At 38.8% G+C, this 12,648-nt stretch overlaps 1 protein-coding gene across 1 annotated transcript; it reads left to right on the top strand.

The window, feature by feature from the left end:
* The first annotated feature begins 7,862 nt into the window (after positions 1-7,862).
* Positions 7,863-11,977, top strand: LOC141494535 (C-C chemokine receptor type 5-like). Its single transcript, XM_074195845.1, has 2 exons — positions 7,863-7,935; positions 10,313-11,977. The coding sequence occupies exon 2, from the start codon at positions 10,324-10,326 to the stop codon at positions 11,377-11,379; it is 1,056 nt and encodes a 351-aa protein (XP_074051946.1). The 5' UTR covers positions 7,863-7,935; positions 10,313-10,323; the 3' UTR covers positions 11,380-11,977.
* The last annotated feature ends 671 nt before the right edge of the window (positions 11,978-12,648 follow it).

The following is a 12,648-nucleotide window of genomic DNA, read 5'->3' as shown; positions in this document are numbered from 1 at the left end:
TTTGGTTTTTGCAGGGCAGTGGGGATCAGGTGGCTTGCATGTCACACGGCTGGGTGATTGTTGGGTTTACGAGGCTGGATATGGACTCAGGTGCTGGTGGCTCCAGGGCTGGATCCTTCGTCCATTGCACCACCTGGCCATACCTATAATTATTACTATTATTTTTTTTATTTTAATTTTTTTCCCTCCCCTTTACTTTTTTTGTCCAAGTAAGTCTATCTATATTCATGGGGGGAGGGGTATTTTGTTTACTTGTAAACAAGAACATTTTATTAATGTTAAAAAAAATTTGTACAAAATGAGAATAAAAAATAAATTAAAAAAAATTTCTGGGGGCAGTTAGGTGGTGCATGGGTAGAGCACCAGCCCTGAAGTCAGGAGTACCTGAGTTCAAATATAACCCCAGACACTTAATAATTGCCTAGCTGTGTGACCTTGGGCAAGCCACTTAACCTCATTACCTTAAATACATTTTTAAAAAAATTTCTATATTTGGTTCTTTCCAAGTCATTGATAAACACAATGAAAATGATAAATCAATTCTTTGCACAATATGGAATCAAATACAAGGATACACTAGACCAAATTTATCAAAGATTGTCCAAGTTATTTTACATGTGTGACTTTTTGAAATAATAAAATTTACCAGTGTAAGTTAAAATTTTATTTTTATTGAAAATCTTCAGAAATAAACTGTTATTCCTTGATCTCCTAAACAGAGCATACAAATAAATAAACTCAAAAAAAATGTTGTTGATTGTGCTAAGTCATAATTATGGAGATTAGTTATTTACTTTGTTTTGTAGCAGCATGATACTTTCAGCAACCTTTCAGGTGTGTAAGGTTAATTGCCCTTGTCCTAAGTGGCCCCTTACCACTTCACTTTTTGAATTTTATACCTTTCTTGTCAAATTTTCATCTGTCACTTGGGTAAAATAGGAAGATCAAAGCAGAGATGGGACCCCTGTTCAGAATGGACTGTTTAAAAATGGAAATGCTAGAAAGCAGAGCTGTATATCTATTAATTTCTCTCTATTTTCTCTACCAAGTGGAATGATTTTTGAACTGGAAAGGACAGAAAGAAAATTATCTTAGAACATTTGAAACCTGAGGAAAGAAGAATAGATAATAAAAGACAATTTAACTTTCATTGTTGATTGTAAGAAATAAGAGCCATGAAAAAATACTTAAAACATATTGCAATAAGTGTCAGGGTAGCAGAATAAGCCTTTATTAGTGATCTCTGAAAGATTATGGGAGAAAGTGACAGGAGTTATATATCTGAAAAAAAACTAGAAGTTGATTCAAATTGTATACATATACATATATATATACATACATATACACACCATGTGGTTTTCTTCAGATATATATATATATATGTATATATATATACATATATATATATATATATATATATATATATATATGTTTCTTCAGCATGTGATTAAAGGGATGGCTTGTGAACTTCTTAAAATGGAAGTAGTGACGATAAAGGGCCAGTAGGATTTCATCAAGAATGGATCAGGTCAGATTAACCTCATTTTCTTTTTTGATAAGATTAATAACTAGATTGGTAGAATAGGAACATGATTTTAGCAAAGCCATCATTCATACTATCTTTGTGGACAAGAAAGAATGATATAAATCAATGGTTTCAGAACGAATCTATGTCAATAGCCAAAGATCTGTAAAGATTCATCCTCTACTTAGAAGTATCCAGTGAAATTCCCCAGGCATATCTGGAGTTAGTGATGTGTGTTTTTCCAAAATTTTAAGCAAGGAAAATTGCCCTGATATCCTAGAAGCAGAGGTCAAAATAGAAATGGAGAGAATCCACCGATCCCCCTGAGAAAGAGATCCCAAAAAACCAACCCCTAGGAATATTATAGCCAAGTTCCAGAACTCCCAAGTCAAAGAGAAAATATTACAAGCAGCCAGAAGGACACAATTCAAATACCGTGGAGCTGCAGTCAGGATCACACAGGACTTAGCAGCAACTACATTAAAAGCTCATAGGGCTTGGAATATAATATACCAGAAGGCAAAAGAGCTTAGAATGTAGCCGAGAATCAACTACCCAGCAAGGTTGAATGTCCTCTTCTAGGGAAAAAGATGGACTTTCAATGAACCAGGGGAATTTCAAATGTTCCTGTTGGAATGGCCAGAGATGAACAGAAGGTTTGATATTCAGATACAGGACTCAGGTGAAGCATAGAGAGTGGAGGAGAAGGGGAAAATATGAGGGACTTAATGAGGATGAACTGCACGTATTCCTGCATAGAAAAATGACACTGATAATACTCATATGAACCTTCTCAGTTAATAGAGCAGGTAGAGGGAGCTTTTATAGTTGAAGCACAGGAGAAAGCTGAATTTGAAGATAAAATATGGTGTAAAAATGGAGTCAATAGAAAAAAAGGGAAATGGAATGGGAGAAAGAAAAAGGAGAGGGGGAATAGGCCAAGATATTTCATATAAGATTTTTCTCTATTAGAATGAGCTATTGCAATGATTTGGAAGGGGGGAAGGCAAGGGGGAACGAGGGAATCTTCGCTCTCATCAGAGGTGGTTAGGAGAGGAAACAGAGTATATACTCAATGGGGTATAGACATCTGGAGTAAGAAGGAGGGGGGAGCAGGGGGAAGGGGTGGGGATGTGAATAAAGGAGGAGAGGATGGACCATGGGGGGAGAGTGGTCAGATATAACAGATTTTCTTTTTTACTTCTTGCAAGGGGCTGGGATTGGAAGGCCTGTCTGGGACCATAGGGCCAGAGTGAAAGGAGAGAGAAAATATAGTACATGGTAGTGGAGAAATACGAAAGGAGGGAGATGCGATCAGCAATGGCAACAGTGGAAAAATATGGAAGTAACTTTTGCCATGGACTTACCATAAAGAATGCGATCCACCCACGACAGAGTTGTTGGTGTTGGAACAAAGACTCAAGCACATTTTTTATTATTATTATTATTATTATTATTATTATTATTATTATTATTATTATTATTATTTGAGGGGGGTGCAGGGCAGGTGGGGCTGGGTGGCCTGCATGGGGCCACGTAGCAGGGTGATCATTGGGTGTCTGGGGCTGGATTTGGACCCGGGTGCTCCTGGCTCAAGGGCCAGTGCTCTGTCCACCATCCAGCCACCCCTACTATTATTACTATTTATTTTTATTTTTGGCCTTTTTTTTCTTTTTTTTGGTTTTTGCAGGGCAGTGGGGTTTGGGTGGCTTGCATGTCACATGGCTGGGTGATTGTTCGGTGTATGGGGCAGGATTTGGGCTCCTCGGGTACTCGTGGCTCCAGGGCTGGTGCTCCATCCGTTGCATCACCTGGCCATACCAACAATTATTATTATTTTTTTTTAATTTTAATTTTTTTTCTCTCCTCTTTACTTTATCGCTCAAGCAAGTCTATATTTATGGGGGGGGGAGGAGATATTTCATTTACTCTTAAACAAGAATATTTTATTAATGTATAAAAAACATTATTTGTACAAAATGAGAATAAATATTAAACAAAAAACAAACAAACAAACAAACAAAATAAAATAAGTGTAGGGGGCAGCTAGGTTGCACAGTGGATAGAGTACCGGTCCTGAAGTCAGGGAGGACAGGAGTTCAAATCCGGTTTCAGATACTTAATAATTACCTAGCTATGTGATCATAGGCAGGTCACTTAAACCCAATGTCTTCCAAAGAACAAAAAACAAATAAAATAAAATAACTGTGGACAACAAAATTTTAAGCAAGAGTTTAGATAAATAATCAAGAGGACATATTTATCAAATTTTAAGATTATATAAAACTAGAAAGAAAACAAAGAAATCAAAATTAGTGTCCAAAAGAAATTGTAGGGTGTTGGAAATATTGTCCTACATTAGATGAAATTTATTTTTTCTTTCCTTTAAAATTTTTTAAACTTAATTTTTTAGTTAGATTATAAATTCTAAATTATCTTCTTTTCTTCCTCTCCATCTGACCCCAGAGAAGCCCACCATTTGACAGAAATTTATAAATATATGTAAAAGCATTCTATACATACTTCTATTTGTCATCTCTTTCTCTGAAGGGGGATAGCATCTTCCTTCACACGTTCTTTAAAATTGATTGGAGTATTTATTATATGCAGAATAATTTGTTTACAGTTGTTCTTCAAAAATATTACTATTACTTTACAACCTTCTCTTGTTCTACTCATTTAACTTTTCATTATTTCAAGGAAGTCTTACATATTTTTCAAAAATTAAGCAGCTCAGGGTGTAAAGGCAGTAATTCCCAGAAACTCATTGCCCCCAAAACTCCAAAAGCTGTAAAATTATGACTCTAGCCAAAATTTAGAGAGGCAGACCACACAGAAAGACTGAGTGATACAATTTCCCAATCCAAGACAATTTATAAGTTCCACAAGAAAAGCCTTTTTCACCAGGACCAGGGGTCAGAAAGAGCCTAAGCGCAGCTGCAACACAGCACAGCTGGACTGGGCACCTAAGTCCCCTGGGGACACCTGGATCCATGGCAGAGGGGGGCAGTTTCCTGACCTCTTGGCCCAGTGATCACTGGAGACAGACAGAAGGGGTGGTGAGAGAATTCTGCCACATCAGAGTGAGCACAGAGCAGAGCACCGGGCCTCAGAGCAGCCCTGTGGTGAGAACATGTAGTGGGAATAGGGGTAGCCACCCAGCACTTCCATAGCACTCCACCCACAGATGGTAAGGGGGTCAGGGGAGACTGCAGAGCCACTGGAATCTGAAAACAGACTGAAGCATACATTTTTCTCTCTCACTATTCTTGAGGTTTCACATCATTTTGGGGGGGAGAGGGATTTCTTATTACAATAAGATTATTGTAATAATATAAAATAAATAAAAAAATAAGCAACTCGTCATTTCTTATAGCCTAGTAATATTCCATCATCCATATGTCACAGCATACTTAGCCAAATTCCAGTTGATGGCCATCCCTTCGATTGCCACCACAATAACCTGGGATCTTTGGTACCAAATCAACATCAGAATACGGCAGCCAAAGAAAGCTAACAACCTAAGATGCATTAAAAGATACAGAGCTTCCAGAATTTTGGAGACAATCATCCCACTGGGTCTACCCTAGTCTCTTCCCATTTGGAGGACTGTTTTTAGTTCTTGGTACCAGATGTAAGAAGGATGTTGGTCACTTGCACAGGATCCAGAGGAAGCTTCCAACCACGATGGTGAAGGACCTGAGCTCATGCCACATGAGGACTGACTGAAGGAAGGGGGAATAACCATAAAGAGATAATGCAGGGGCAGCCAGGTGGTGTAGTGGATAAAGCACCGGCCTTGGAGTCAGGAGTACCTGAGTTCAAATCTGGCCTCAGACACTTAATAATTACCTAGCTGTGTGGCCTTGGGCAAGTCATTTAACCCCATTTGCCTTGCAAAAACCTAAAAAAAGAGGGAGAGAGAGAGAGATAATGCAGAAGAGATAACTTAGGGGACATATAGCTGTCATCTTCAAGCATCTGAGATGATGGCACGCAGAGGAGGGACCAAACTTCACTTGAGCCTTTTGACTCCTGACATTATCCCCAGTTCTTCCCAAGGCTTGGCATGCTCTCCTTCATCTCTGCCCCATGCCTTCCTGGGCTTCTTTCAAGTCCCAGAAAACATTCCACCTTCTACAGGAAGGCTTTCCTGGTGATTCACTTTCATTCTAGGTCTCCTCTCTGTTGGTTATTTCCAGTTCATCAAATACATAGTTTGTTTCAATGCAGCTGTTTTCTTGCTGACTCTCACATTGGACTAAACTCCTTGAAAGCAGGGTCTGGTTTTTTGCCTTTCTTCATAAGCCCTGGAGTTACTGAGCCTGCACAGGTGTTTTTGACTGACTGCAGAAGGGAGAACTAAAGTTAATGAGTAGAAGTCTCTAAGAGGGAGATTTCACAAGACCTGAGTGTGACAGATCCTTGGTGAACATGTACAACAGCTCAGCTGACACAATCCCCCTGTGAAAGAGGCTTTGGAGTCTGCTTCTTGAGATGCATCAAGACATAGACTGGAGACCCAAGCCCCAGTCTGGACTCTACTGACATTCTGTAATTCATTCCCACCTGCTAGCCATGTGAGGAAGAGATGGATTGTTGACTGGCTGGGTAGCCAGAATGGGAGGACATTCAAAGGGCACTACTAGTCCAAGAGAGAAGGTCCTCATGCTGACCTGCCATGTCCAAGTGAAGAGGCAAGGACTAAACCTCCATGGAGAAGGGCCATGTGGCCCATGGCACATCTCCTGTTGTTGTTTCTCTCTCTTTTGTGTCCATTTTTTCCTACTTAAAGACACTGAAGATGCCTATCACCATGTGAGTTCTGAAGGTCAGGAGAATGAGCCACTAGAAATTGGGGAGCGAGAATTTATGCTGAGATTTGTCCAAAGCCAGACAGACAAAGTATTAAGCAATCTGCTATGACTCAGTCTGAGTCCCTGTTGGATATGGTATACTCACCCTAGTGTTTATACCACATTTGAAAATGAACATGAGGATAAAAATTATGTAAAAACTGAATTGACTGGAACCACTCTTCCCAGAGACAGAAAAGGCGTAGAAGAGTATACTCCCCAGAGATTGGAAGAAAATGCTTGTAACTTCTGTTCTGGTTTTATCTTAGCAATAAACATCTTTTTGTAAAAGCTAATAGGCATGGGGGGCAGCAAGGTGGCACAGTATATAGAGTAGTGACACTGGAGTCAGGAGGACCTGAGTTTAAATCCAGCCTCAGACACTAAATACTTAGCTGTGTGACCTTGGGCAAGTCACTTGACCTATTGCCCTGCCAAAATTTTTTTTTAAAAAAAGAAGCTAATAGATGAATTCATAAAAATAAAACTGGGCACTATTCACTCACTGGTGGTTAACAGTGAGGAAAACAAACTGGAATGGGAATGCAAGCTGATAACATTAGAAAAATATTCCCCTAATCCCTCAGAGGTACCCTTAGATGCTTAAAGGGTAGATATAGTCAGGCTCACTCTAGAAGAATAAGTTTGTTGTGTCATCTTATGAGGTATAAATAAGACTTCTTAACAATTAAGGGAAGGAATGAGTTGCTCCAGTCTTAGGGTAGAGAGACACTTGTAATAAGCATTCTTTGACTGCTACAAATTGAACTAGATGGACACTGGGGTCCCTTCTCACTGAGATTTTCACCGCTGGTATCAATACTAAGACACCTTTCATTTGATATTCCTAACCTGCTGTGGCATGAGACCTTCTGAGAATTTTATGATCAATTAGAGTAGAGGATCTTAAGTGTAGGGCTCTTCATTCAGGGACCTTGTGGTAGCTCTTTTGACTTACCAAAGGTCTTTTTTTGTTATTGTTCTTCATATCTGGATTACTGTGGAAACACAGATTTTAAGGTTAAAAACTCCTTTTCATCTCCCATCTCCAGGCCTTTGCACAGGTTGCCTCCATGCCTGAAATGCAGTCCTTTTTCACCTCATCACTCAGCACATTCATAAAAAAAAAAAACAACAACAAACAACCAAAAAACTACAAAACAAAAATCCCAATTGATGTGGGGTCCAAGTTGCTTAAATCAAATGTTTATTCTGCCATCTTGTGGAAGACAAAGTTTAAGAAAGGACCACAGAGACACGACTTCCCTTTGTGTTTGTAAGAATGAATCTAAAACTTTTAGTATTTGTGCAGAAGAACCAGCTAATTGTTTCACAAGAAAGCTCATGTTTCCTATCAACTAGATTATTTATAAAAAGAAGAACTTCTTTTGCCATCTATCTACCCCCCCACACACATTAAAAAAAAATAACACACGCCTCCCTTTAAGGAGGAAACAGTATTTCCTACTTGTAGCTATACTGTCAATACATAATTTATTTTCACAGTTCACTTTGTCAGAAGAGCAGAAGCTCCCCTCACAGGAAACTCTAAGGGTAAGTCACCTTTAATTTCTTCTACTTACTAATTATCAGTGCTGCTCAAATGAATCAAGTAAAATTCTAAGGGAATGTGTATTTAGCAATATACCAAGAGGGTGCCAAGATTATATTTTTTAAAGAAAAATAATCATCATCACAAAAAAGGAAAATAGAGAATTTGGGATCTATTCCAGCCTGTGATCACATTAGAATCTGAGGAAAATAGGGATAAATGACAAGTGCTGTAGAACTCTATGTAAATTGGAAAAAAAATATAGTCAGATGACAAATGTTAAATTTAATCTACAGCCAGAGAGGTCTTGTTAAGAGATTCTCTTGTGTTAGGGGGATTTAAATTGACCTCCCTGGTTTCTGCAGATCTCTCTTAGCAACTGGGTCCTATTTCTCCAAAGGATGAGAAAACATAACAAAAACAAAACTGATGACAAGCTTTAGTCTTTTTGATAGAGCCTCTGTCAAATGTAAGGTCAACTGCAAGTGGGAGATGGTGTAGTCCATCAGAAAGAGTACTGACTCTGGAAATAGGTGACTTGGGTTCAAAACCTGCTTTGGATACTTACTGCTCGGATGGTTTTGGACAAATCATTTAGTCCTCCTAGTTTTCACTTTCCTTACATATAGGATGAAAAGGTTGCACAAATTGGTCTCTAGGGTCCCTTCCAGCACCATATTATGAACTTAGAAGCGGATGACACTAGAAAAAGCAATGACAATTAAAAGACCTGTATTCAAATTCCACCTTAGTCACTTACTATTAGTGTCACCTTGAACAAATCATTTCATTTTTCTGAGACTCATGAGGGGTTTAGATGAGATGGGCATGACCCTAATATGCTTTCTAGCACTGGTATCTCCTCTGATCCAAATTTATCTCCAACACCAGACAACCTTGGGGGGAAAATCATCTTCATGGGACAAAAATCACCTCCATGGGTCTTGGTTTCTTCCTTCTTAGGAAAAGGAGTTGTACTTCAAGACTTCTAAAGTCTCTTCTAAATCCCTAATCCTGGATGGCTAGGTGGCATAGTGGATAGAGCACCAGCCTTGGAGTCAGGAGTACCTGGGTTCAAATCCAGTCTCAGACACTTAATAATTACCTAGCTGTGTGGCCTTTTAGATGATATACTTAACCCCGTTTGCCTTACAAAAAAAAAAAACAAATCCCTAATCCTAATTCCATGACTCACAATTTTGTGAATAGCCATGCCTTGGGGCACACTCTCAGTGTCTTCATCAGGATAGAGTTTCACTACCCAGTAAGGAGAAAAGAAAGTCTAGGAATATACCACTCCCTAGAGTATATGTAGTTGAGCTCAGGCTTCTGTTTAAAGAGGATGTGAAATATCTATGGATACCTAAGAGGCATGCTAACTATGTATAGTCTGGAATATACTTTCCACTTCATAACCATATGCATAAGGGAGGATCTCTAAATATGGTTGACCAAAGTGAAGAAGAACAGGCCAATAAAACTGGCAAATTTGGAAGAACTTTAGTCATTCCCCTGAAGAAGATTAGGGCCAGGTGAGTACCCTGTCCTATTATTACCTGAACTGACTGCATTAAGAAAACTCACTGAAAGACTGTACATCTCTCCACTTCATTTAAATTGCAGAAACCCCAAACCAATCCAATCTCAGTCCCCAGTCCTCCCACTTACAAGCTACTATTAAAATGAATGTACTTCTAAGATGACATGTACACAAGACATGGGGACTTTCTCTCACCCTGAAACTGTGGAGTTTCACTCCCAACCGGGGTAGAAACCCAGTAGGTATCTATTGGTGGGACACTGGGGTCATCCCTCTTCCCAGTGAGCAGAATTTTTCTTTCCTTTGTGCAAATGATAGGCAACCCTGAATAAATCTTGAAACTGAAAGAGAATCTAGGAGTCATTTAGTTCAATCCTTCCTTTTTCAAATTAGAACACCAAGTCCTAACTTGGTCATGGCTTTCATGGCTAGCAAGTGGTGAGATATGAGTCCTCTGGGTCTATTTTCCTGTAAATACTCAATGATTTGCCATTCATTTATTCATTCATTCATTTAGAAAGTAGTCATCTATCACTTACTGTGTTAAAACAGTGTGGAGTTGGGAATACAATGAATGTCTTTTCCCTCAAAGACCTGGTTTTCTATTTGGGGGGGAGCAAGCTAGTCATAACTATGTGAATACCTACATGCAAATGCCACACAACAATACAATGTAAATACCTACATGTAAATGCCACACAGCAACACAAAGAGTTTGTGTATGAATATATGCTCCTGTATCTAACTGGAGTGTAATTTTAGTATGAAGGGTAATTGGTATTTGAGGGGACACATGAAGTAGACTTTATGTCTCTAAATGGAGTATCTCTTATTCATAGGACAAAGCAAGATGTCCTCTGAGACAACCTCTCCATCCTATTATATGTATGTCTATGAAGAACCCTGCCAGAAACTTGATGTGAAGCTTGCAGCATCACAGCTACTCCCCCCGCTCTACTCCCTGGTATTCATTTTTGGCTTTGTGGGCAATGCTCTCGTTTTTCTGGTCTTGATAAGATGTAAAAGGCTGAAAAGCATGACTGACATCTATCTTCTCAATCTGGCCATCTCTGATTTACTTTTCATCATCACCCTCCCATTTTGGGCTCACTATGCTGCAGACCAATGGGTCTTTGGAAATGGCCTGTGTAAGGCGCTGACAGGATTGTATCACCTGGGTTTCTTTGGAGGAGTCTTCTTCATCATCCTCCTGACCATTGATCGGTATCTGGCCATAGTCCATGCTGTGTTTTCTCTAAAAGCCAGGACAGTCACCTCTGGGATTTTGACGAGTGTCACCACATGGGGAGTGGCTGGCTTTGCTTCTCTCCCAGCAATCATCTTCACCAAATCTCAAAAGGAAGGTAACCAACACACCTGCAGTCCACATTACCCATTACATCAGTTTTCTCTCTGGAAGAACTTCCAGGCTTTAGAGATGCTTCTTTTGGGATTGGTGTTACCCCTCATTGCTATGATCTTCTGCTACTCAGGAATCATAAAAACATTGCTGAAGTGTCGGAATGAGAAGAAGAAACATAAGGCAGTGAGGTTAATCTTTGTGATTATGATCATTTATTTTCTCTTCTGGACTCCCTATAACATTGTGCTTCTCTTGAACACATTCCAACCTTCCTTTGGTCTGAACAATTGTGAGAGCTCCAAGACGCTGGATCGAGCCATGCAAATAACAGAGACACTTGCAATGACTCATTGCTGCATCAACCCTGTGATCTATGCCTTTGTTGGGGAAAAGTTTAGGCGATACCTTTCTGCTTTCTTCCGCAAAAATATTATCCCACATCTCTGCAAGCAATGTTCCATTTTCTATGGGGAGACACTCGACCGAATGAACTCAACATATACCAGATCCACAGGGGAGCAGGACATTTCTACTGGTTTGTAAAATGGTCTTATTATTGTGTGTACATATTTTTTTTAATTAATGGCTCACTTACATAAAGGTTTTAAAAATAAGTCCTCATAAAAAAGGCCTCATGATCAGCTTTTTTACAAAATTTACAGTCATAATAATTGAAATGATTCATTCACTCATATTTTCTACAATTTTTATTAGGCAGCCATTATATTAAAATCCATAAAATCAATTTTCTAACAAAGCTCAATGAAGCTAATAATGGAGGGTAATCTTTGATTTTGTGTTGTATCATCTAAAAATCAAATCATCAAAAATACTGTCTCTTCTGCTCTTAGTTACACACAGGATATAAAGAATTATGAGACATAATCTCTCCTCTCAAATATGTTACTATCTAGTTGAGAAAACAAGACATAACCAGTCAAGAAATAATAGAGATAAATAACTCTTCAGAATTACTATAGAAGAGTAAGAATGTGGTAGGCAGAACATAATTGATTGCCCAAAGGAGGATCCAAACCGGAGGTTCAGAACTACTTTTTGTATGTCATTGATCCTTTTGGCAATATCTTTTGAACTTCAGAAACCCTTTCTTGTAATAGTTTTTAAATGCATAGAATAAAAATGCATAGGATTACAAAAAAATCAATTACAATTACAAAAAATATCAATGTTATCAAAATATTTAAAAGTAAGTTCGTGGATCTGTGAAATCTATCCAAGGACTCCTTGGGATTGACAGACACTTAGATAAACAACCCTGATCTGGGCCTTGAATACTCAAGAAGACTAAGATTCAAGAGGGATTAAGGAAAGGTTCACAGAGAAGAGATTCAAGTTTTGTCTTGAAAAAGAATTGGGGGGGTGGCACAGTGGATAGAGCACCGGCCCTGGAGTCAGGAGTACCTGGGTTCAAATCCGGTCTCAGACACTTAATAATTACCTAGCTGTGTGGCCTTGGGCAAGCCACTTAACCCCATTGCCTTGCAAAAAACAAAAAAAAACTAAAAAAAAACAACAAAAAAAATAAAAAGAATTGGGTATGTGGAGAAAGTTATTTTTAATAGGAAAAAAATTTATGAACAAAAAATGCAAAGACATGATCTCACCTGTTTTGTTCCTGTGTCTACATCATGCATGCTGATTCTCTCCTACCTTCTCTTGGTCCCCTAAAACCACGCTAACTGAACCATTTCTTTTGATTTCCATCTCTGTTTAACCTCCTAGTACAAGTAAAATGGTGTTCATGTCACCGCTAATATAATAGGAATGAACCCCATAACATTTCTGACTGTA

Source organism: Macrotis lagotis, chromosome 7 (assembly GCF_037893015.1).
Source record: "Macrotis lagotis isolate mMagLag1 chromosome 7, bilby.v1.9.chrom.fasta, whole genome shotgun sequence".
NCBI classification, from domain to species: Eukaryota; Metazoa; Chordata; class Mammalia; order Peramelemorphia; family Peramelidae; genus Macrotis; species Macrotis lagotis.
Note: the sequence above shows the minus strand (reverse complement) of the source record. Positions and strands in the feature narration are given on the sequence as shown.

Bases quoted from the DNA above. Each gene is read 5' to 3' on its own strand.
- LOC141494535 (XM_074195845.1), top strand. From the start codon at position 10,324: ATGTCCTCTGAGACAACCTCTCCATCCTATTATATGTATGTCTATGAA.